Source organism: Lytechinus variegatus, chromosome 13, assembly GCF_018143015.1.
Source record: "Lytechinus variegatus isolate NC3 chromosome 13, Lvar_3.0, whole genome shotgun sequence".
In the NCBI taxonomy this organism is placed as follows: domain Eukaryota; kingdom Metazoa; phylum Echinodermata; class Echinoidea; order Temnopleuroida; family Toxopneustidae; genus Lytechinus; species Lytechinus variegatus.
In genome coordinates, this window is record NC_054752.1 from 29976972 (window position 1) to 30003750 (window position 26779).

At 35.7% G+C, this 26779-nt stretch overlaps 1 protein-coding gene across 2 annotated transcripts; it reads right to left on the minus strand.

The window, feature by feature from the left end:
- Nucleotides 1-1056: 1056 nt before the first annotated feature.
- On the minus strand, nt 1057-26328 carry LOC121426069. 2 transcript variants are annotated; one of them, XM_041622217.1, is made up of 16 exons: nt 26205-26328; nt 23994-24121; nt 21169-21197; nt 16380-16775; nt 15088-15324; nt 14247-14375; nt 11668-11731; nt 11306-11448; nt 10078-10152; nt 9211-9388; nt 7587-7670; nt 6713-7044; nt 5616-5873; nt 4791-5014; nt 2018-2178; nt 1057-1249 (listed from the first exon to the last, which is right to left on the minus strand). In XM_041622217.1, exons 4-16 carry the CDS (start codon nt 16747-16749, stop codon nt 1168-1170), a joined length of 2337 nt encoding a protein of 778 aa, XP_041478151.1. In that variant the 5' UTR covers nt 16750-16775; nt 21169-21197; nt 23994-24121; nt 26205-26328; the 3' UTR covers nt 1057-1167. The 2 variants fall into 2 exon arrangements, with proteins under 2 accessions (XP_041478151.1, XP_041478150.1); XM_041622216.1 differs by lacking the exon at nt 21169-21197.
- Nucleotides 26329-26779: the final 451 nt, after the last annotated feature.

Below are 26779 nucleotides of genomic sequence, written 5' to 3' on the forward strand. Positions count from 1 at the left end.
TGTGCAACGGGACCCAGTAATCCGTATCAGAAATAAGGATGATGAGCAATTGCTTCCTCAGTGCAATGAAATTAAAAAAAAATATCCGAAAAAACCCCATGTTTTCTAAATTCGACAAATTCATTCACTCTGTTCCAAATTTTTCCTAAATTTCTGTTTAACCAAAAAGTGAATGTTGGCCTCATTTTACTACAAGCAATAAGCACCGTTGTATAATTGGAAATTGAATTATCGTCGAATCTGCTGTGAAAATGGTGTCCCTGAAATAAAGAAAAAATATTCAAGGCTCCGCTGCAAAAGCAATTCAACAGAATTTGAGTCACATGAGCCAGATTATGAGATTCTGTTTAAAGAGAAAAAATTTAAACAGAGGGTTACAAGATAATGTTATCTGAAAAAAAAATGACAGACATTTACAGCCATAATACAATAAATTGGCATGCTCATGTCTGCACACATATTCATTTGTATTTCATGTGAGCGAACACATACCTAAATCTCCATTCGCTCATGACATTGAATAACACACCAGTTTCGCTTCCACAAGCAAGAAACCACAGCATATTGTCATGTTTGTAATGTTCTGTCAAACGTATCATTAAAGCAATGAGCAGGTCAGTAGGTCATAAAACACTGCATATCTTCTTTTCTTACATTCTGTCAAATGAAGCGATGGTAGGCAGGGTGCTACATAACTTTTTAAAAGCGACTACCTGGTCAGGCAAATAAATTTTTAAAGAGTTGGAATATATTTACCTCGAAATCTAATTCACTTGCCCGAAAAAAATCCTTGGAAAAAAAAGTTTTACCTCTTCAAAGAAAGTTTTGTGTTTTTTGATAAGCCATTGACCTTTTTGTCTTTTTTGACATGAACTGATCTACTTAGTTATTGCATTTCTTTTTCCAAAGTGATTTTTATCTTGCTTGCCATGACCAAAATTAGGTTCAATATCATACTATATCGACCCTAATTTTGGTCATTCTACTGTGAGAATTTTGCTTTCTTCTATGTGAATTTTGCTTGCCCAAATCGGGTGAGTAGTTTTGGTCTTCAAAACAATTGCCCGAGTCTAACTTTACTTGCCTCAGGCAATTAGGCAAATGCTTATGTAGCACCCTGGTAGGATCAGAGTACAGCAGATAAAATGTCTTGAGGGAAACAAGATGTTATAAGCATCGGCAGGACGTTGTCGGGAAGTCGTCGTCAAGAACACCCTCTCCAAACACGGCTAGGAGCTGCCGATGAACCCTGAAAAAAAAAATAATGAAATGATAAATCAAACCCAAGCTTACCATGAAACACATTAGTGATAAAATTCAATACTCAAATTTACTATTAAATGATAATAATAGCTGGATTTATTAAGCGCTTTTGCCTGAGGATACAAAGCGCTGCCATTATTACCCAGCTTTAGCTGTGCTTCACAATTTTTTGTGTCTATTTTCTTTAGTATAATTGTGTTTATGTCAAGAGGTTGACATCACTGCTCCAGAGTCTGCCCAAACATGACAATGTGGTCTAAGGAAAGCTGCTGTGAAATCCCACATACAGCGATGGCAAAACATCTGTTAAAAAGGCGGACACATCTTGAAGATTTAGCCAGTATTTTGCAACATAGGTATGACAAGCCATTGAATCATATTTCTTTATATGAAGAATTAATTTCTTGCTATCCAGAAATCATTTTGTGTTGTTAACAAATGACAAATTTGATATTAAGGAATATGAAGATCATAAATGACTCGCCATACATTAATTGGCATGTGCTCGCTGACGCAGAGAGCCATGCTGTTAGAAATGGACAAAAATAAGTTTTATAGTCATTTTGTAGCCATTAAATGGAGAAATCTAAATGGACAAAATTCATTGGTCTAGCTGTCTTTTTCAAAAGGGCTTTAAAAAGAGAGTCAAACAATTACTTGACTAAAAACAGCAAGTTGCTCACTTTGTAAATCTTTCAGGAATGATGCCACCCTTTCCAACCCCTTTACGTCCCTGACAAAGAGACCTACTTACCTTAATTCAATGAAGTCTGCCCTAATAAGTTCCATGTCTACATTCCAGGTCAATAGCTTCATTGGTTTTTCAAGCTTCGCTGAACTCATATCATCGCTGCTGAGTAAGGGCCTGATCTGAACAGCCTTAACCTGATGCTTCCAAATGAATGGAAAATCAAACTACAAATACAAATGAAAATACCATACTATGAGTAAGCTGACATATTTAGGGAGGTTGTATATTGGTTACTTTGCATGTCCAACAAAACGTTCTTAAAGGTCAAGTCCACCTCAGAAAAATGTTGATTTAAATCAATAGAGAAAAATCAGACAAGCACAATGCTGAAAATTTCATCAAAATCGGATGTAAAATAAGAAAGTTATGACATTTCAAAGTTTCGCTTATTTTTAACAAAATAGTTATATGAACAAGCCAGTTACATCCAAATGAGAGAGTCGATGACATACTCACTATTTCTTTTGTTTTTTATTGTTTGAATTATACAATATTTCAATTTTTACGAATTTGATGATTAGGACCTTATTGCCTGAAGTACAAAATGTTAAGATAATGGAATCCCACGTGTTCAGGGAGGAATGAAACTTCATTTCACATGACAATGACGAGAATATAAAATAATTTCATATTTCAAATAATAAAATACAAAAGAAATAGTGAGTGAGTGATGTCATCAACACTCTCATTTGGATGTAACTGGCTCATTCATATAACTATTTTGTTGAAAGTAAGAGAAATTTTGAAATGCCATAACTTTTTTTATTTTACATCCGATTTTGATGAAATTTTCAGTGTTATGCTTGTTGATTTTTTCTCTTTTTATTCAAATCAAGTTTTTGTTGGGGTGGACTTGTCCTTTAATATAACCATTTCCATCGCTGGATTTACTATGGGGGGTGGGGTACTTTTCTACCTATAAACTGATGTTCGTTGCAACTGATGGATGGTATACCATATTGTAAATCCACCGAATTCCCCTTAAAGGACAAGTCCACCCCAACAAAAACTTGATTTTAATAAAGAGAAAAAATCAACAAGCATAACACTGAAAATTTCATCAAAATCGGATGTAAAATAAGAAAGTTATGACATTTTAAAGTTTCGCTTCATTTCACAAAACAGTGATATGCACATCTCGGTCGGTATGCAAATGAGGGAACTGATGACATCACTCACTATTTCTTTTGTATTTTATTATATGAAATATTTTTATTTTCTTGTCATTGTCATGTGAAATGAAGTTTCATTCCTCCCTGAACACGTGGAATTCCATTATTTTAACATTTTGTGCTTCAGGCAAGGAGGTCCTAATCATCAAATTCGTAAAAATTGAAATATTGTATAATTCAAACAATAAAAAACAAAAGAAATAGTGAGTGAGTGACATCATCGACTCTCATATGGATGTAACTGGCTCGTTCATATAACTATTTTGTTAAAAATAAGCGAAACTTTGAATTGTCATAACTTTCTTATTTTACATCAGATTTTGATGAAATTTTCAGCATTGTGCTTGTCTGATTTTTCTCTATTGATTCAAATCAACATTTTTCTGAGGTGGACTTGTCCTTTAAGTTTGATATATCGCAGACACTTATCGGGGGGGGGGGGGGGGGTAGTTTTCTACTTATAAATTTAAGAGCATTAAATTTATCACCACTCACAGGGAGCATTTTCCTGTTAATTTGCGACCCCCCCCCGATAAGTGCCTGCAAAATATTAAACTTATGGGGAATTTGGTGGATTTATAATATTGTGCGCCATCCATCAGTTGCAACATACGGACCAAATTTCTAACTTTGGGGTTGGCATCGCGCGCAGGCACAGGCCTTGCACAGTGCTAGTGTACGGTGTAATGTGACTGTGATGCTTTATAAATGAAAACAATTTACCAAAAGTGGAGGTAGAATTCATCGCAAACGGCCTAAATTTCGCAAAGAAATATGGGGTAATTTTTTCCCCATCTCCTGGACCAAAGTAAACAGCTTAATATTATGCAAGTTGGTCGAGCCGCGTAAAACAACGTAGTATAATCACATGTATGCACTTGCATGCAATGTCAGATTTCAACTTTTCCCATGAGGCATTGTGAATTTCGGCCCATCCGCCTTAACGGATGGGGCACCGTATTGTGAATCCACCGAACTGCAACAAAAACAAATGTTCAAATTTGACGGTGCAAGAAGGTTAAGTTGCAATTAAATGCTAATACTAATTGGCATGTACTCAAAAGATGTATGCTTGATTTGGACGAGTATGCTTAATTTGGAATTGAACATAAGTTTCTTGTAACATCCTATTAGATTTACATATTTCTTTTTTTCACAGGCAAAATTTATACAAAGTTGCGAGCCAGCGAAGCAACCAAGCAAAAAATTTGATATTTTTTATTACAAAAATCACATTTTTTCATAGATTTTTAGATAATATTCAGAAAATATATCATATTTCAACTTTCTCTCTTTCCTTTTATTTTTTTATTCTTGGTCATGAAATATTGGGGGGGGGGGGACAACGGCCCCCAAGCCCCCCCCCATCTATACCCCACTATTTTTATCAGCTTTCATATCTATGTATTCATATTCTAGTTATTTGATTTCATATTTTGAGCACAATTAGGAACATGAAAACTTGCAATAATTGTTTCAATTTATTCCAATAACAGGGGTTCACCTTTCAGCTATCAAAATGGTTTTATTCACATTTACCAAATTCAAACAATGCTCTAAATCCAATGAAACAGGACATGAAAATATTACAGTTTAAAACTGACCTGGTCTTCACCATTCCCATGATGCTGTAGGAATTTCCTGAACTCCTTCCTGTTGACCTTTCTGACCAGGATGAGGTCAGCATGGCCATTGGCAAGATGGCCGCCTGGAGCCAGACCACGAGGTACCAGTTGGCTTCGGTTGGGCAAGGTCACGATGCCGATACTCATAAAAGAATCCTGGAATTTTAGCCATTTTTCTTTGGATCGAGGTGAACGATTTGGGTCTGTTTGTAAACAAATAAAGGAAAATGCATCGAAAATGAACTGATGTTTTCAATGTTGGTGCTTTTATTCCGACATGTGAACCCATACTGCATTCAATGATTACTTTAGAATTTGGGAAATAATTAACCTATATGGTAAAGCTTATATTGGCTACTTATAACCAATACAACGTTGCTAACTCAGTTATGATGTACAATTATCCAATAATTTGAAAGTGTAAGGTGTAAACTTCATCGGTCGACAAATCAAATATTCACCAAAGTCTAAGCAATTTTTTTTCAGACCAGATTAAGCAAAACATTTAATAAACATCTTGAAATGCCAGTATGATATATTGTTTAATTCTGCCATCACGAATGGCTGTCCATAGATGTATGCGGCCACTCAACCACAGCCAATAAATGTGTCAGCAACTAGTCGAATCTTCCATTATTTTCCATATTTCTACTTGAGTAGTGGCAGCGGTGTGATCATCGTCCGTTATTTCTACTTGAGGGAGTCGAACAAGTTTCTATGGTTTTAAAAGATTTGGCTTAGGCAAATTTACCTGTAGATATTTTACTGATTTCTCCGGGTAAATATATCAAACAAATTTCTAACCTATTGTGGGTAGGATGCCGATGCCTTTATGCGTGCCAGCGATGCCACTCTTAGACCCTCCTAAAGCAGGTGTCACCTGAACTGAAGGTATTCCTCCTGACCGGTCACCTGCTCCTGTGGTCAAGACATTCCTGAGGTTCCTCTGGGTGGTATCAGCAGCCCTCCCTATACCGGCCACACCCGGTAGAGGGGTGTCTTGCTCCCCCCATGCTGCACTGCTGGGCCTGGAGTTGGGGGCAGAAGAGGGAGCCTCAAGACCTGTATGGAGAGTGGTAATCACAATCAGGGCTCCGTTACACAAAGGTTAGCAATTAATCGCTAATTTGAAAGAACAATTCTGATTGGTTCCTAGTCAGTCTACAGAGCAAAATGAGCATGCAAGGATGATCATGATAGGCCACTTCATCTCGTGATTAATCGCTAACCTTTGTATTACGATGGGTAAAATTTAGGCTATTTCATTCTCACTAGACTTAATAGAGCTATACATTCATTCTATGGTTTAAATTGATCTTTATTTACTCCTAAAATTGACAACAATATATGTTTACGCAGTAACAGATTAAAAAAAATATATAGATACAATAGGGTATATAAAAGTGGGTACTATAGCATAATCATCCGGTCTACAACAAGTTAAGTGGGTGCGACACAGATAAACTGTTGACCACAGGAATTCATTCCATAAAATTTTGTACATATTAGAATTTCAGTACATCAACCAAGGCAAATTAAGAATGCTGTATACATGACAACAATGTGAAAGAAATAAATAAGCAATAGGCCATGACAGAGAGTGATAGAAATTCATAGGTAAACAATAATGTAAGTCTGTCATCCAGTACCAGCGGCACAGAAACGTTATCACCAGCAATTCACCAACAGAGGCCCTGATACAACCAGTACTGTTCCTGCAATGCCTCGTGTCACAACAACACATTATTTACATCTTGGATCAATGTTTGACATCACAATCGGAAAGATGTGACTGGATCTACTTTTATTGCTCTGTTACATGAATAGTGTTATTGTGGGGCTGGTACTGGCCACCATCCTGGCACATAAGCATTTCAGTCATTCTCCTTGGCTTCACTTACCTCTTTTAAAAATTGATTTGACAGCATCTTTGCTATTCTTCTTCTTTGGTGTCACCAAGCATTCTTCGGATGAGCTTTGTACGGACTCTCCGCTCCATGCAATCATGGGAATGGACGGAACAGATGCCCCCATACTCCGCCTGCTTGGTACAGGACTGGAGCTACGACTGGACCTGGGATTGGTGTTGGGGTTGGCCCCAAGTGTTCCAAGGGATGGGCGGTGGTGGGCGCTGAGCTTGCGGAGGGCCAGAGGGCTGTCCTTTGGGCGGAGGGGTATCGGAGTGGAGTGGACTAGGTGGGTTAGATCAGGGGCGTGTCCACATACCTTGCACCTGTGAGTTGATGAACAGAAATATAGATGGGTCAATCTAGATGACATGAATGAGTAATATAAGGAAGGATGGATGGATGGGTGGGTGGCTGGATGGACAGATAGATAGATAGATAAGAGGATAGACAGATGGATAGACATGTACATCGATTCCTTAACCATTTTTTTCTTACAAATGCATATAATTTCTAATGGAATAGTGAGCATATTAGCATGGTCTAAATTCCTATAGTTTGCCTTCAATTCTGCATTGTAGAAGAACTCTTAAAATGTGTGAAAACAAAAATCTCACACTGTCGCTGGAAAAATTCAATTTCTTCATGCGTACATATTGCAAACTAAAAATAAATAGTTGAAGTGTTCAATTGAATGTTTAGTGACCTAACAAATATCAGGCAAGTTAATTTCTCTGTAACATGACAACAAAAACTTATGGACTAATCAAGTTCTTGAAAAGTATGTTAACAATTGGACAAAAATATATTTTGTTCTCCATGGGATCATTTTTCGACCTATGTATGAGCAAGACTTTATGTAACTTACCCTTTCATACATGTAGACGAATCTTCTGTGGTTATGGTATTAGGTTTTTCTAATGGAAGATAACTCACTTCACAATTGTATGACCTACATGAGGGAAAAAGAAATCAGAAAATAAATATCCAATGTTTTACTCTCATGCAGAGGCATAATAGTTGATTTGCAGCGTGGCTTTCAAATACCGGTATTGTAAATATTGGTTGTCAGTTATTCTATCAGAGGAAAACTGATCATTTAAAGAGAATGATATTGGTATTGTCACAAAAAATAATCAAGTGAACAATATTGTATCTGTAAGTCTATGGTATCCCACATGCAAAACCTTACAAACAAATACAATACTGATTTTACTTCATGACACAGGCATAGGTTTCAAAAACAATGAATGAGAATGTTTTCTTTCAGTCAGTTAAACATTTATTCTATTAGAATTAGCCTTATTTTGGGAATTTTTGTTCTATACCTCTGATGGTATAAATCTGACAAATATTACAATTATAACTTTTAATACTTTCAAATATTTATAGATTAAGGCAGCTTTGTTTTCTGCTCTACCTTAATACTCCATTTTCATCTTGGAAAGTGATATATAGTCTACCAAATATATCTGTCTATTTGTCGAAAATTCAATATCACCTCATATTGTTTATTTTGTATTATCACTGCACTGAGCAGCCTTAGAGCACAACACTATTTGTTCACTTTATAACACATGTACATGCATGTAACACCAATATTCAGACCTACATTTTCTTGTTGGTCAACTCTTTGTGGAACAACTTTTTCCTCGATAGCATGCAGTATAAGTGGAAATTGCCAAATTAAAAACTATTTAAAGGAATCCAAAACCCAAGGAGAGAAGCAATCTTATTGCAAAGAGTAAAATGAGAGGAACAAATAAAAAAGTTTCATCAAAATCGGTTATGAAATAAGCAAGTTATAGACATTTAAAAAGTCTTGTTGTACTTTCTATGGGGATCCTCAAATTGGCAAACGTGCTTCAAAATGGCTGATTTTGTGGACAACTCTCCATTTGTTTTGTACACAAATTTTCATATTTTCCCCTTTATTTTACATATTTCACATTATCTCCTCCTGACCTTGACATATGTGGTGTGAATTACATTTCCCCATGACATATGTCGTGCTCAGAAGGAGGCAAGATGCAATTTGAAAAATAATGAGGAAAATCTGAAAAATTGTGTATAAAACAAATGGAGAGTTGTCCACAAAATCAGCCATTTTCAAGCACGTTTGCCAATTTGAGGATCCCCATAGAAAGTACAAGAGTTTCAAACTCCCATAACTTGCTTATTTCATAACCGATTTTGATGAAACTTTTTTTCAAATTGTTCCTCTCCTTTTACTCTGCTATAGATTGCTTCTCTTCTTGGGTTTTGGTTCCCTTTAACTGAACCATGGATCACAAGTACAAAGAGAAATGCATATAAATCGGTAGAATTAGAATTGAGATCCTTTAACTGGTAATGAGGTTTGTAATCACTTTGAAAGAAATACTAATGCACGGTGTTGAGTACACTGTTGTCTCCAAATCTCTCAGGATAAGCATAACGGAATGATGTCGCAATAAGGGCGTATCTTGTGAAACAGACAAATTAAAGCTCACCTCAGCTTGACAAGACTCTTGGCCATAGCATACTCGGCTGATTTAGACTTGAGAACATGCTGCGACTTAACGGCTCGTCTCAAGCAATCGCTGCCAAATCCATACATGATAGAGAAGCCAAACCGCAGGAAACCTTCCTCCGTGAACATTGAACTCACATCAACGGGTTGTATATGACCTAGGGAAAATTATCCAAGAAATATCATATATTTTTAAACTTCTTAAACTTTTTAAAAGACGTTTTAAAAAAAATATTACTATTAAACCCATACATGATATAGAAACAAAACAAATTAAAACCTTTGTCAGCAGACATAGAACATACATTGACAGGTTGTATCTGATGGGGAAAATACAATAGGAAAAATATTAACAAGAATTGAATTATTCTTCTTCACCAAGAAATTAAACTACATTGGCTGCATTTACTACAATAGCTGAGGAGAACAGATACCAGATAGAATTCATTCCTACTGAGCTTTAGCCTAGCTGCAGCCGGGGAAATACGATACTGACTGTTATGTGCAATAGAGCATATGCATATGGCAGCTACATGTACACTGTATAAATTTACACATGCATGTATTCAAGTAATGGCATTGTGTTCAACCAGGCAAAATCTTTATACTACATGTACATGTACTAATACTGTTTATTCTAAACTTCTTTGAATATTTTGAAGGAAAAAAGTGAAAAATTATTTGAATTTCAGAACTATTTCTCTGATTTTGTGAGTAATGTATGAATTGTGATCTTTTATCCCTTCGCCTACAATCTAATTCACAAATGTCTGCTTTTCCTGTGTGCATGCATGAGAAAATTCTACCCAAATAGGATTCATTCATGAATAATATCAGAAATACATACCTAATATAATATGGAGTGCAGCAGTCACTGCACTGCTGATTCCCTGGGTAGAATGAGCTACAATGTTGAACAATCCTAGATAACAAACAAATAACAAAATAATATCAAGAGAAGGGTTTTATGTGCAGTATAAAAAGAGATACCATTGTCACCCCCCACAAAAAAAAAAAAAAATAAATAAATATACAGATAAATAAATAAATATACAGATAAATAAATAAATTCATTATTTATTTATTTATCAAAATATCTTTATACAGGATAATGGCATGGTCCTATTAACATAAGATAACAATATATACATAAAAGATAAAAGTGTTACTTAGGTTCTATACAAGTAATGAATGAATTCAATAACATTAAAATCAGAATTATCACTCATACAAAAATCTTTCAAAGATAACATATTCAATTTTTGAGGAATCAATGAAATGAGAATAGTTATCCTGTAGACAACACAATAACAGTAAAATATAAATTAAGGTGTATATTATCATTGACATAGTAAATAATTAAACAAATAAATAAATAAAGGAATGAGTAAAATAAATAAATAAATAAAATTAAAATAAATAAATAAAAAAATTATCAAGACCAAACCCAAATTAAAGATCAAAAGAAATTAATTAATTTTATGTCACAGCCAATGTGAAGATGCTGGTGAACCACTACACTGGGGGTTTCCCCTTCCCCTATACGAATAGAGCAGAGGGTTCTTAACACGCAAAAGTGATGACTTCATTAAAGGGAAAGTTCACCCTGACACAAAGTTTGTACCGGTAAAAAATACCAGAAAAAAAAAAACATTGGTGAAGGTTTGAGGAAAATCCATCTAAGATTAATGAATTTAATAGAATTTCAATATTTTTGATTTGCCATGTCATATAGGAGCAGCTGCCCCATATGTAATATGACATGCATGAATTTCAGTATCATAATGGTTCATAACGTACAACCCAGAGTTCAGGCATCTGCCTGAGATGTACTCTTACCCATAATCTTTGGTTCAACAGGGGCCCATTTCATAAAGAGTAACAACTGTTGTAACTTTGCCATTATGGCAACTACAATGGTAACAGGGCTCAGCAGCCAATCAGAATCAAGGTTACCATGGTAGTTGCCATAATGGTCAAGTTACAACAGTAGTAGCTCTTTATGAAACAGGCTGCTTGCCTCAACCAGTAATAGACCAAATGACCATTGCAAAAAACTGATTACAAATACTAACCTGTGGGAATAATACCAAGTGGAATCCTACACTTCGCCATGGGGGTGTCTGGTGATATTTCTATACCCGCATCCCTCTGAGCTCTCTGCAGCAACCCATGTACAGCTTCATTTGTAAGTGTATCCCCTCCGATACATACTACCCTGTAAATTAAGTGGAATATTCCATGATGGAAACAAATTCAGAAAAAACTGTTTGAATTGGTTAGAACTTCTGAATAAAAAGAAATCAAGAGGGATATTAGTAAATTGTTAGCTTTATATTTCTGCCAATAAGCATACAGAGGAAATTAATTTGCGAAACTTCTTTTAAAAAAAATATTGATAAAGGGGGGGGGGCAAAGTGAAGTACAATATACTCACCCATCTATGTCACTAAAATCCATGGAATCTATTGCATCTTGCACTTGATGTTGACGGCCGACATCTACAAAACAAAAAACATAAGAAGTGGAAAATTACATTTTTTCCCCATTTAGTGTTTAACCGCCAACAGTGCCTGCCAGCACACTTCCGGGGAAAAAGAAGAATATCATCATGTGACATATTATAAAAAGATTTTAAAAACACTATAAAGCTCTGAGAAATTGCTATTACTAAGTAAATGTCATGTTGACAGGTAATTTGATGATTTGTACAGAGTATTCGTCTATTTTTTATGTTGAAGAAAAACCAGTGAAATATTGGATAAAAATGGCATGATAAAGTATGCATAACATATACACATGGTCATAAACAGAAATGTCCTATAGTAATGGTATATATATATATATATTCAGTATGTTACCTTGGTAACAGTTATTGATATAATAAAAACAATACTTCCAATGATAAAAGTAAATGATAGTATCACTTATTTGTCCATTTACAGGAAGCATGAATAAAAAGGAACCAAGAATCATGTACATGTAGTATATAGTCTTGAAAACTTGCTGCCCTTTTTTTCATTTTTTTCTTATTTTATCTATATTAATTTGGCTGTTAAACATTCAAAATTCAAATGATGCTTTGGGATACTACAATACTTAATGGATATTGATGGTCAGTTGTCTATTCAGCAGTAGAATGATCAATTTTATTAAATAACTATTGTATGCAGAGCTGCCAAGTTGTATTTTGCATTTTCAGTATTCTTATCCCCCCAATCAGTATTTTGACCCAAAAATCCGTATTTTTACCACGAGATAAATATGCATGCATAATGGCAAAGTTCGATCACTTCTTACATTATTTTGCGCCCCACACCGTCGCACACGAGACCAAAAGCTTCACTTTAGATTTTGGTTGTTCCGCTGAACAGCGTTGGCTGACTCACCAATACATAGACTGAAGAATTTGGAGGCCCGTACGTACAGACAATGTATTAGCAGTAACGATAGATCTAACATTCGACGGAAACCTGTTTTTTTTCCGATCGTATTTTTGCAGTCACATTATGAAAAAGAAATTGCATCCATATTTACGGGAAATGTATGAAATTCAGAAATATCGTACCTTAGACCGCAGTTACGGCTAATTCGTTTCAAATTATGATCGAAACATCGTCATCTTCGATCCTTCCGTCAGTCAAGTTGCCATCTTGGATGACGTCATCATCCTTACAGACGTATTTACCAGTCGCAAAATATCGCGATTTGAGCCGCTGCTTTGCGCTTGTAAACTACGTGCGTGCGCTCGGAACTTGTCACCCTCATTGATTCGCCAGGATATCGAAATTTCTAATCGGAAAGCCTTGATGAAAGCATAACTCATTGAATGTAGAGGGCAGCAACACACGGAATACCTTTTCTTCTCTAATTTGTTTTTTCCCGTATTTTATCATGAAAAAGCGTACTGCCGTATTTTAAATTGATTTCCGTATGAAATGAGGAAAAATCGTACTACTTGGCAGCTCTGTGTATGCATACTTAATTAAAACCAAGCTTGCTTTTGAAAATCTGAAAGAATGTCAGGGGCTTGCCCGACCTATAAACAAGCAATATATCAAACAAAGTCTGGCATTTTTCATCACTTCAATAGCAGTACCAAAATAATAGTAAAAATACCTTGACAGCAAATTAAAAAGACATCAAAGTCTGAAAAAAATATCAGTTTACATGCTTGCAGTTTTTTACAGCCATCTATTTTTTCTCTGATACTTTAATAAATGCATCCACCTGTTCCTGGAGAGAATCAACTTTACATATTCATGTCTACCCCATTCAATGAAATACTGGTTATTAAGATGCCTTCGTTGCTATGTGAACTCCCATTAGTTTGCAGACCAAGACTACTATTATTACCAACGCCCCCCATTCTCCCCACCAAACAAAAATAATATACATGTACATTGTGCATGAATGAAACTAAAGTGTACACTATCTTCTCTTTAAAAAAATGATAATAATTGGGAGTCTACATAGCCACTATCTTGTACTGAATAATTGATTATGGCTGCTAGAATTCAATGACGTTATATTCAAAGATAACAATAATATGATTGCATATTTGCAATTGCTGGGGTTTTCTTTCACTAAAGTGAAAACACAAGTAGATTGATGAATTGAATGGGAAATTGACAGAAGTTAACTTTACTGCAAAGGGAGAAAGGATGTTCTCATTTGGCACATGCATATAATTAAATGCATTTTGTACCGTTAAAATTAGATGGATGGAAGAATAGAGTGATGATTGGATGGATAGAGGGATGGATGAGTGGATGGATTGAAGGATGGATGATTGGATGGATGGATGAGTGGATGGATGGGTGGGTGGGTGGATGGAAGGATGGAAGGATGGAAGGATGGATGGATGGAAGATGGATGGAAGGATGGGAAGATGGATGGGAGGGTGGATGGATGGATTGATGGGTGGATGGATAGATGGAAGGATAGATGGGAAGATGGATAGATGGATGGACAAATATTTAACACATAAGATCAACTCCCTATGATTTCACTTACCAACGATATCTGTCTTCATTCTAGCATGGTGGAATAGCATTTTGATTTTATTTTCATAGACTTGTTTGGCCTTCTCAGATCTCATGGTATCCACAAAGATTTTCACTCTCTTTGGCCTCTCTGTGAATTCTATAGGAATTCAAACAGCATAATATGATTATTAGAATTATTACTCAATACAGTGTGCTTTTAGGCCTAACATATTTTACAAGTGAATTAAATTTTGTACAATTATGTCATCTTGAATCTAAGGAACAAACTAATAGTTAAAGAGATGGCTTTTTAATTGACAGAGGTCATTCTTAAGGACATGTAGCTGCATTTGGTATCACATGCAGGAGCAGGGACAGTATGGCCTGTATTCTGAAGTCGGGTTTAACTTAGACCACGGCCTAATTCTGGGCTAAAATTATGGTGAGCCAAAAATTCTGTTTGTATTGCATATTTCTTATGTATACTATTTTGTTTCCTATTGCATTCATGATGTAGAAAGTCCTTAAGTTATCATTCCCAGACAATTACAAACAATTTGAGTGTCAAATGAGTTAATAAAGGGGATGTGTACTGTCAATGATTTGTGCCCCGATTGGCTCTCCATACTTAAATCAAAACTTTAAACCAGGGTTTAATTTAAACCTGAGTTCAGAATACGGGCCTAAGGGTTTAAGATCAGTATGCAACAATGGGCATCAGAGGTGGTCAATAACAGCTGAGTCGCAATCTTAGCCATCCAAGACCATAATGCTGATAAGTTGCTGATAATTTGCTTAAAAATCATTTTTCAGGGAGTCTCAGTCATAGATGGGTAGTTCTGACTTGCAATTAACAAAAAGACAGTTACCATTGATGAGCTTCAGAATGGCCTGAAACCACTGTTGGCAGGTTCCCTCATTGGTCGATTCAAGGACTATCTCCTCCCAAGTGAGCCCGTTGGCCACGCCCTTCTTGGGATGTACCACAAAGATAGACACCCCCTTGGGATGACCCCCATCTTCTTGCCCCGCCCTCTGTATCCTCTGAATCTGGACAGCAAAGATGTCTCTGATCTTGATAACCTTTGGGTACTGCTCACCTTTGGCTTGTGGTTGATGGAGAAAAGGAGAAGCAGAGGGATAAGGGAAGAGAGGAGGTGGAGGGGGAGAATGGAAGAGAAAGAGAAGATGAATAACAAGATAAACAATAAAAGAAGAAAAGAACATACATGAACTACATGTAGGATTAGACCATGTGGGATAATAATTGCCAATAAGGTCCTCTAATAGAATATGAATAAACATTAATTTGTATAGTGCAGCTTTTATACATGAATATATTCAGCTGCACTTGTTCAGAGCTCTTTTGACTTCATTCTACACAGCAAGTTTTCCTAACTAAAGAGATATGCTTTCAGTTTTGATTTGAAGATAGTCAATGATGGAGAGCTTCTTATGTCAATTGGCAAGCTATTCTATACTTTGGGGCAGCAAGAGTAAATGCACGATCACCAAGTGTGACTTTTGTTTTGTGACAGGGGATCTCAAACAATAATTTATCTGTGGAACTTCGCAGGCTTTGACTATGTGATCGGGTTTTAAGTTTGAGTGATTCTGTCTTTATTCAGAATTATTCTGTAATGTAATGTGGGGCTTGATGATTGATGATTTAATATACAATTAACAGAATCTTGAATGAAATTCTTTGATGTACAGTAGAAATTAACTGAATTTTGGGACACGGTCCAGTAGATAAGACATGCACATGAATTTGGACTCTTTCTCACTTAGAAATAAGATTATCAGGAATTCCAAACAACAAACCATTACCAAACCAGTCAAGGAATGCTACTGCACCTAAGACTCTTATCATGGCTGTGGCTGAGAAGCCATACAGGTACTAAAGCATTCAAGGAATAATCCTTTCAGGTACCCATTCACCTAACCTATGTCAAGTGCAGCCAAAATGAATCTTGAAGGAAATAAACAGTCTGCAGTAGTATTCCAACCCAAGACCCTCTGATTGAAAGGCGAAAGCCAGAGCCAAGACACCATGATTTTCGGATGAGACCAAAAGCTTTTTACATGAACTGGGATTAGACCATTTGGGATAAGACCAGACAGGAAGTAGAAGAAGGTGTAGACCAATTTACTGACTAACCATGGCTTGACCTACTGAGAGGAGTCCAACTGATCTGCTTCTCATCCAGGACAACATCATAATGGCCACTGCCGATATCAAATATGCCTTTGAGCGGTAAGGTCGGTACCAGGAACAGCAGATCCCGAAGATCGCCCTTGGACACCCGGTGGAGCTGAGGAGAGCTGGCAGATCTCAGAGGTGGCTTGAGGTTCAGGGAGAGGGAGCTGTTGGAGATGGGACTCGGGGAGCGTTCGGTGGGAGGCCAGGCAGGGTAGCCATGACTTTCAGTGTCAGCGGTGGGATGAAGAGTTGTGTAGTTGAGTTGAGAGGATGGTTGAGTTGGGTTAGGATGGGTGGGCTGGGAGGACAGTCCGCTGACCGGGATCATAGCCAGACCACCGTCCAGCAGGGAACCTGCAGGAACAATGATTTATTTCAGTCACTCTATTTATTGCACATCTTTATAGAAATACACACAAAACAAAGGTTATATGATTACGTAAAGACAATCAAGGACTTTACGATGAAATTATGACAGAAGATTTGGATGTGTGTGACAGGAGGGAATTGGCCTATCAAGGCCTTTCTTCTTTACCGCATGATGGATATTAAAAAAAAATCATTTAGTAAATCACAGCAGGATATTCTTTATAAAAGTAATAGAAAACAAAGGGGAAAACATGAGAAGGTAACAACAATAGATTGGTTACAAAAAACAATGCAGATAATTTTTTCAAGGGAAAAAACAAGGAAAAACAAATACACAAAAGCAAAGCATAAGTATGTAAGAACTATTTTAAGTAGGTAATTACTAGGTAATTAAAATAGTGTAACATTTTTTTTGAAAAGATGAAAAAAAAATATACATATATATGAATATATAAAAGTAGGCAATGGATATATAGGTAAAATGTACAGTGGAACATATTATCATTTAATAAATTTAAAAACAAAAACAACAAAAAAAGCAAAGCATGAGTACATGTATGTATTAAAGGGTAGTTGTAGACAAGAGCAGGTGAGATACTTGACTAATAGTACAATGTAAATAAAATTATTTGTTTGAAGAGCATATGACAAAGAATAATCTATCATTGTATTTGTACTGTATCATAAAGCTATTTGAAACAGAATATATAGCAGTATGTCTATAAAATTGAGACCATAGGTTAGCCAGACACAAACTTGTGTCCTCTCCTCAAAAAATGAAAGACATTCTAATGAACAAAAAACAGGATAGAAAAATAACAGACATTGTGTCAGTCACATTTTTTTGTGGGGAGGGGAGAATCTGAATAAAATATTAAGGTCAGCAGTTTCGCTAAGTTTGGTCATTTTAAAGCAATTATCTTTTGTTTTTAACATGAGAGCTATAATATCTAGTTGGGTGACTCTGTTTAGTCTGTACTTGCTAGCTAGGCCTTACACAAAAATGTTCCTCTCAGCGATATGCTGAGTGGCAACTAAATCACTTCATAATGGAGATGTAGATTAGCGCATGAGGACGAGGTGTACATAATTATTAGTTGCTTTATTATAAGTCAATTTGCACCTCAGTCTAATGATAAATCCATCAATTGGATGGATGTCTAACAAAGTTTCCAAATAAAAAAGTGGCTTTCTATTAAAGCTTGCTTGAGCGGAGCGAGCCCCACTGTCAATTAGGTATGCATTAGTCCCTACGTGTATTTGCTAATAGTATCATTCACGTCCTTATGTTTCATTCATTAAAAAGCAGTATTAATAAAAAGCAACACAAAAAAACAGATCATAGAACACCATACACACACTCTAAAAAATGAAGATCTAATTTAGTGTGTAGAGTGACTGCACTTCGGAGTGCTGATTTGTCCAGTTCAAATTTGAATGTGAAAAATCAGCAGTCCGAAATGCAGTCACTATACACACTCTTTAAGGGATAAATATTAAAGCTCTTCGTACATGTAGCTCTTTATTTTTTAGAGTGCATGGTACATGTAGCTGTAGTCTGAAAGATAATTTCCATTTGCAAGCAAAAAAAAGATATTGGTATTCAGATGCATAATGAGCAAAACAAAAATTGAAGGGGCCATGAGGCAAAATTTCTACAAAGTCGGGAGCAAGCAAAAATTTGATCTTTATTTTGGAATAGATTTTGACATAATATCCACAGAAAGATATCACATTTCATCCTTTTTTAGTTTCTATTTTAGTTTCTATTTTTTGGTTCTCATTCTCTTTGTTTTCTCCATTGCATTGCTTTGTTTTGTTTTCATTTTGAGGGAGGGGAGGGATGGGGTGGGTATTGCATTTGCATGCTTCATATGGTCTATTTGTTTCTTTGGAGCTAAATAGAAAAATGACATCTACTGGAAGTCACTTTTAATGGGTATCTAACGAACCTTGGTGATGCCAGTTTCCGAGTACAAAGGACTGTTCAAATATACATGTACATGTATAATATGCCTGGAAAACTAAGCAATGTAAATATGCAGTGTTATATGACACCTAGATAGATCTTGTGATTTGATTGGTTGTTTGATATCATTTATTCAGCTCATATTGCAATGACGTGATCAACCGTGCAATTTTGGATCCATTCATTGTGCAATTTTGATCCATACAATTTTGTCCATTGCACGCGCACCGAGACTGCAGCTGCAGGCACCAGCAGTGCGTATTTTGTAATGACGTAACAATTAACAGACCAAACTCGCAACTGCTTAACCATGTTTTGCATCAAAATTTAAAGATTTCATATGAAAAAAAGTCAATTTTTTTAGGTGTCATATAAAACAAATAATGAATGTTTTTTCATTTGTGCAATGGACAGAATACTTCATTCAGTGAAAGATGAAATACAGTGTAATGATCCATTCAACTCATAGAATGGATCATTTCATCTTTCACCTCATGAAGTATTCTGTCCATTGCACTCATAAACATTCCTTATTTGTAAACTATCAAAAGTACAAGTTTAAATCATAGCTAGTTTTTGTAAGTGCTTAATAGCCACTTCTGCATTGTACTCCATACCCATGCTATAACTTAATGATTGTTTGCTTAAAAGGTAAGAGCATGGTTATGGAGGTTGCCTGGGGTAACAAACTTCATAATGGCTTGTAAAACATTTACACAGCTTGTTTAGGTAATGTGGCTTGATCACAGTATGCATAATCATAATCATAATGCATAATACATGTAGCTCTAACGCAGAATTCATTAGGCCTCAATCATGATTTGCAATTTTGCATGGCTTACTTTATAATGCTCTACCCATGCATCATATAAAATACATACTGGCTCATGAACTACATTTTTAAAATCCTTTTTCACACATACATAATACTCAGTCACGTTATATTTCATTATAAATTCTTGGATGTGCATACAGTACATTGTATTGTATGAAGAGTGCAAAATGGTTAGATCACAAATTTTAATAGTGTAGGTAATGGTTTATATGGTATGCATTTGGCAAGGTTGTTCCCAGAGACACGAGCATAATACACGAAGCTCTTCCACATTATGTGCTTGTAACTTCTTACCAATAATGTGCATATATATGCATGTAGGCATAGAAGCATAGAGAAGCAAGGTCATTTCAGGGAATATCTGATGTTGGCATGGTTTGTACTTTCAAACAAGATGCAGTGTTTTAAATATTCATGCAATTTAAAAATATAATAACTAACGGTTCACAGCTTATTAGGGCAAGTCCACCCCAGAAAAATGTTGATTTGAACCAATAGAGATAAATCAAACAAGAATAATGCTGAAAATTTCATCAAAATCAGATGTAAAATAAGAAAGTTCTGGCACTTAAAAGTTTTGCTTATTTTTCACAAAACAGTGATATGCACAACTCAGTGATACGCAAATAAGAGAGTTGATGATGTCACTCACTCACTATTTCTTTTGGTTTTTATTGTTTGAATTATACAATATTTCAATTTTCACAGATTTGACAATAAGGTCCCTCTTGGTTGGACCACAAAATGTTCAAACAATGGTAATTCGGTCCACATGTTTATGGAGAAATGAAACCTTGTTTCTCATGACAATAAGGAGAAAATGGAAATATTTCATATAATAAAATACAAATGAAATAGTGATTGGATGATGTCATCAGTTCCATCATTTGCATACCAACCAGGATGTGCATATAACCGTTGTGCGAAATTAAGCTAAACTTTAAAAATGTCATAACTTTCTAACTTTACATCCGATTTTGATGAAATTTTCAGTGTTATGCTTGTTTGATATTTTCTCTTTTTATTCAAATCAACTTTTTGTTGGGGTGGACTTGTCCTTTTATGGATAGAGCAAAAGCAAGCAAGTAATTTCTTGTATCATTATATTTAAAATCACTTTTAAGAAAGCTATAGGGAAATCATGTAGAAAGCTCTATGAGCCTTGTATGATAAAGGCCAGAGTTGGGTGGTTTTGAATCCATGCACGTTTATGCATCAAGGCCTCCCTACCCTTTCATTAATAATTTTAAAGAATTCATGAGGCTTATGGATGCTAGTAAGTTGTTGCTACAGTTATGAATTGAAAGATAATTAATTTTAGGAATTAATTTTCATTGACAATGAGCTCATTGATTAAAAAATGTGTGCTAATAAACACAGAATCTTCCTAATTTTCCACTGATTTTAATATGAATTGTAATAAATACAACAAATACATGTATATTGCATGCATATCTTACATTACAGGACAAAGGGCCATGCAGATGATAGCAAATGCAAATTTATAAAGGGGGATGCCAATAAGCAGAAGAATAAATTCATAAAAATGCACATGAAGATGTGAATTTACTTACTTCAGAAAGAAATGGTGGAAAATGTGATGCTATGGATCAAAGAAAAGAAGTGAAGGAGAGTGGTGGTGACCTCAGTGTTCTATCACAATGACACAATCACATGACATTTGTTACTGTGCTCAATCAACTGGTATACAATGGAGTGAAATCATTTTATTGACCCAAAATAATATTCTATCAAAGTTCATATAATGCTATATAGATTCACACAGCTGATTTGACATCTACATGTACATGCACATGTAGATCGGGCCCTGTAACAAGAATTTTGGGAAAAGTGCCAATTTTCATAAAGACTTATGATTTAGACAACTTTGCAATAAATGGTACATGTCGTTACCATGGAAACCTTGATTGCAAATGGCTGCTGAGCAAGCCAGACCAGGCCAAATATAATTGGGTAGATCAGCTCAGCAGTGAGAATCCATAATTTAGACAGAACTGAAAAGCTTGCCTCAATTGGTGTGAGCAATGACTTGGTGAATACAACTTCTGCGAAAGTCATTTGTGATAACAACTTCTGATACATAATACTGACAATGGACGGCACATGTACAGTGTAATAGTGATGTATTCACACTTTAAGACTCTGAAATCACTTCATACATGTCATGTACATGTATGAGATTGTAACACTGTACATACCATTAATAAAATCAACTAAATGAATTTCATATCTTTTTGAAATCGTATCCGAAAAAGAAAGAAACACTGTGCATTTCGGTTGATATCAAAATAAATGAAAGTAAAAAAACAAGGGCTGAATTTTAAAAAAGTATATAAAGGCAGAACTTTTTTAAATAATTCTATCAAACTGATTGGAATGGAATGGAATGCCCCATCGTACTCTATGAAAACATTCAATTTGGCATTGTTTCCTTAAATACCAGGCTTTGTGGAGAACTCTCCAAACATTTGATGATTAACTTCAATTAATAGATTTTCTCCATTATCTCTTAAGATGCATCTTGCCTCTTTGAAAAATTAACTTTTTTAAAGTATCATTAACATTTTCCTATGATGAATCTTTCTGAGGAATCTGGAAGTGCAAAAGTCACTGCATTGGTCAGATCAGATCATTCTCAACAGATGTGCACTACCATGTCTTAGTCACATTAAAATCTGTGTGAATTACCCCCCGGCATTGGTGAATATCTGATATGCATGGAGTATTAATAAAAGGAATATCCATCCCCCCTAGGCCATTATTTTCCTACGAACTATCAGCCTTTTTATCCTTCTGTACCACAGGTATTAGCTATTTATGTTGAAGTCTTTGAATTAATTAGGTTACAAGACTTTGATTTGTATTTTGTTCAAAGTCTCACCTCAATATTTTCAGATGGGATTCAAACCCACAACTTGACCAGTTGCTCAGGTCATTTTCAATTATTTTATAGTGTTACAATGCATGTTTAATTGAATATTCATGGTGTGTAGTCTTTGACTATAAAACCCTAATCTGATGCAGAAAGAAAAGTTTGTTGAAAAAATCCCCCCCCCCCCCCCCGGAAGGGAAACAATGGGATGACAATGATGACATCTTGAGAGGAGGCAAACAGCTCCTTGAAAGATGAGAAAAAAAATATGAAGATACACATGAGTATCCTGGTACTCTGACTTATCAACAGTTTGTCAAACTAATTCTTTCTATTTTCCACTTTCCCACCTGTTTACTTCAGCTATGGCAACATCATTATTTAGACCATCCAGTAATCCCTTATAGTAGCCGTCACATCATCTGACATTAACCAACATTTGTCAGACAAAATGAGACATGGAAATAAAAGGGTCTAGCCCAAATGAAGATAGTCCAACTGAAGTTCAGACTAAGTAATTTTAGACTAACTTTAAAGTGTATATTCATGATCCCAAAATAATTATAATTGCCAAACCATGGGGTGCATGTTACGCACCTAAAATTTCAATGGGCAAGGCCACTGTCCTATCTAAAGAACATTTCTATAACAATGGAAAATTGGGAAAAAATTTAAAGGCAAAAAAATAATCAAGACCAGTGAAATGGACATTGAGTCCAAACAAAAGGTCATCTGAGGGCATGGCCCTGTACAGTCAGACTGCAGGTCCCTATGCTAATGAGCAAAAAGGCCATATTCATCCAAATCATCTCGTGGCTGAATCCTCCTCCTTGCAAAATCTCGTGATTTGTGAGATTTTCTTTCTCTAAGAATTTACCTGTTTTAAACTCAAGTTAAATGAAATGTTATTGCACCATCAGACAGAGTAGATGTTACTCTTTCATATTGGTCATTTATTTTGTATACAATATTTTGTTAAATAAGTAAATTTCTGGCCTGAAAATGTACTTGGCAAATGTACTTGGTAAATGAAGTGTGACCTTGACCAGATTAAACCAATTCTTATTTTGAAACCTATATCCTTTTAAAGCATACATATTCAGCTTTATCATAATCTAAAAATCATTTGGGCTCAGACAAAAATCAAGTGTGACGATAGTAGCTTTTGTCAGGTGAAAATAATTATTTTGTAGCATATTTTAGATAAAAATTTTAACCTATATTACAAAATTTTTGAATAATCTCAAACACATGACCTGAAAGAATGAATTTTCTTCTTTACAATGATACCAAATTCATGAAATTCGATGCACAATTAGAGCAGCAATGACCGAATGAAAAAAAAGAGGTGTTTTGGTCCGCATCAAGCTCATTAAATATGCAAAACATGAGACTCAAGTCATGAATATCACTTGGATGAAAGAAGCCACTTTTTTGGGACCTGCCGTCTGTGTATGGCCTTGATAAAAACCCTGAAGTAAATGAAGAATCACTTTGGTTACATACCAAATACTACCCTCAGCGACATCAGTTGGTCTGATTCAGCATTTCTCACACCATCTCAGGGGACAATGTCCGTTGCCTAGAAGGAAATCTTCTATCATGATCGTGTTAAGGGTTGCCTGAGCCGGAGCCTGAAGAATCAATAGGAAATATAAAAGGGTTAAAAGTCATGATTTTTTTCCTTACAGGGAAAGTAAGGCAAATGGAGAGCGAAATTCATTTAGAGGCATTGTCACTTTCAGCTCAAACTACTCAGTTGAAAATAATTGGTTACTCTGCTTATTCAACCCATTTCTTAATTAATATTTTGCTTCAAATTTTAAATTTGATTTCACACCCTTTCACTTGTAATATTGTTGAATTGATATGGTCCTGGATTTTTTTGTCATGGGGATCAAAGACAAAAAAGCATGCCATTATCAAATTCAGAAAGTTTACTAATTTACATATATTTTATCTCATTTATCTAGGCTATTCTAAATCTATTAGAAAAGAATGTATCAGATCTAAATAAACTTCATTAACTTCTCATTCTTCCAGTACTTTTGAGTGACTTCAGTTTAGAAGTCAGAAATTTAGTATTCATTCACCACCACCACTACAAAACAGGAATAATTGTTGTTTCTGGGGATTTCCTTAACAATTTCTGACATTTCACTATTGGTGAGTGGAGCCAACGTAGTTCAGCGGAACAACCAAAAAACAGAGACTGAACTTCTGAAGCTTTTGGTCTACACCACCACACAAACAACCGTCAATTATCATGTCTTCAGTGAGGCTCAGCTCAGATACAACACAGTCACATTGTGAGCAATTGGAACGAGATGCATGCGGTTTTTAATTTTAGGCCTTAAATTTAATCGTAGTATGGTGCACAATACCGTACTACTACTACTAGTACTAGACTAGACCAAAAGCTTTGGTCTCTGTTATGTTGGTCGTTCAGCTGAACTCCGTTGGCTTCACTCACCAAATACAGAGACCGAAGTTCTAGCGCAATCTGTACAGGGGACTCGATGGCCATATGTTTATGTACTTAAGATCGGTTAAAACGGGGAAGTGAATTTGCGAGACAGCTGAGGTAAGTCACTGGTTTTAGTTCCTTTCAACTTGATTTTTCTCTGTTTTTTGGCAATTAATGCCAAGAGAGAATATTAATTTGCATTTTGGTCGCGTTAATTTTCAAATTTTTTATTCATTAAAGACAAGAATTGAAGAGCCCCAACAGGGATATTTTGCATTGCAAGTCCCCTAATGGTGGCTGCACGATAGCAAGCCGTCTGTGTACGAGGAGAAATAAAAATAAATGTTAAAAAACTCCTCGAAACAGACGGCTGCCAGCTGTCTAGTATGATGGTGGGCCCCAAGTCTGTGCACCTAACAATTTGAGTTAAGATTTAACATGATGAATTTCTTCTTATTTCACAAAATCTTTTGGTTAATAGTGTTCCTTATATTATTGAGTGTACCAAATTTCTCATTAAAAAATGAAAGAAAATATAAGGTTTTCTTGAAAAAAACTCGGGCAGCCGCAGTCATTTTCAGATTGAAAAAAAAATGGTACCCCATGTCTGACGTCTGTGCACTCATTCACTTTGCACACGATTCAGGGATTTTGATGAGAAAGGCTGCAATTTGAGGCCAGGCATCACATGAAATACCCTGAATTTATTACTTTTCCACCATTTTGAGTCGGATTTTGTTATGAATACCTGTCTATGTATTGCATATGTACAGTTCGTGCTCGTTGCGTATCTTCTTTTACTAGAGTTGCGCAGATACGGGTGCGCATACTTGGGAGACCCTGCAGACATGGGGAACTATAGTATAGGCCTAGACTAGGCCTAGATTAGATTTAGAATACTGGAGAGCATAAAAAAAAACTATTGGTTAATAATGGAAGGATAGAAAAACATCAAAGCAAGGGCAGCCAAGGCCATGCAAAAGGCAATCAGGAGGCCCAAAGACTAAACTTATTAAAAAGTCAGGCCAAGACGACAAACATATTTTCAGTCTCATTAGAAGCACCACGAAACAACGAACTGCCAACCCCGGCGATTCGGGGTACCTGGCGTCTGCCGTCCCGCTAAGCCGATAGAGCTCGCACTTGCAAATTTAACGACTAGGTATAGGCCTAAGCCTGCATTGATATATTGGCAATTGCAGCACTAAACTTACTACAGTAAAAAAAATCAAACAATATCAGAAACGTACCTCCTCACAATGACAGTAATGAAAAATACAGATTGGCTTCCCAATCAATTAAATCCAGAACTAAATTTCCCTGCTCAGCTCAGCCTCAGGCTCAGGGCTGCTCCGTTGTCAGTGACGCTTCCGTAAGTTCATCAAAGACGCCATCTACGATACGAAGAGGGAATTAATTATGAAAGGAGGGTGCATGGGCGGAAAGCAGTTAATTTTAAATGCGAATCAATCTTTTCCATTTGGCTTATGATTATATTAATGTAGTCCTAACCTACATATTATTTAGTAGAATATCAATTTTAAAACAACTCTAATTCATGACAAAATGTATGAACTGACAAATATTATATGACAAAATTATGAAACATAATAGAGCAGGGCAGGGGGACTGGGGGAGGAGAGTATTAAGCCATTTGTAACATTGGTTGAGTGATTTCCTAAGTAATAAATCTGTTTATTTCCATTATCAAGTTGAACGATCACAGTGTGTCATTTGGTTTCTTTATTGTATGTACAACAAATACATTGTAGTCCTATTGACTTTATGTCATAACAATAGTAAGAAAGGTTCTCATCGTAACCAG

Bases quoted from the DNA above. Each gene is read 5' to 3' on its own strand.
- LOC121426069 (XM_041622216.1), bottom strand. From the start codon at position 24,015: ATGTCGCTGAGGGTAGTATTTG. The intron at 16,776-23,993 runs GTATGTAACCAA...TTGTTCCTGCAG, and splicing joins GTCGCTGAGGGTAGTATTTG to GTTCCCTGCTGGACGGTGGT. The intron at 2,179-4,790 runs GTCAGTTTTAAA...TTGTATTTGTAG, and splicing joins ATGGGAATGGTGAAGACCAG to TTTGATTTTCCATTCATTTG.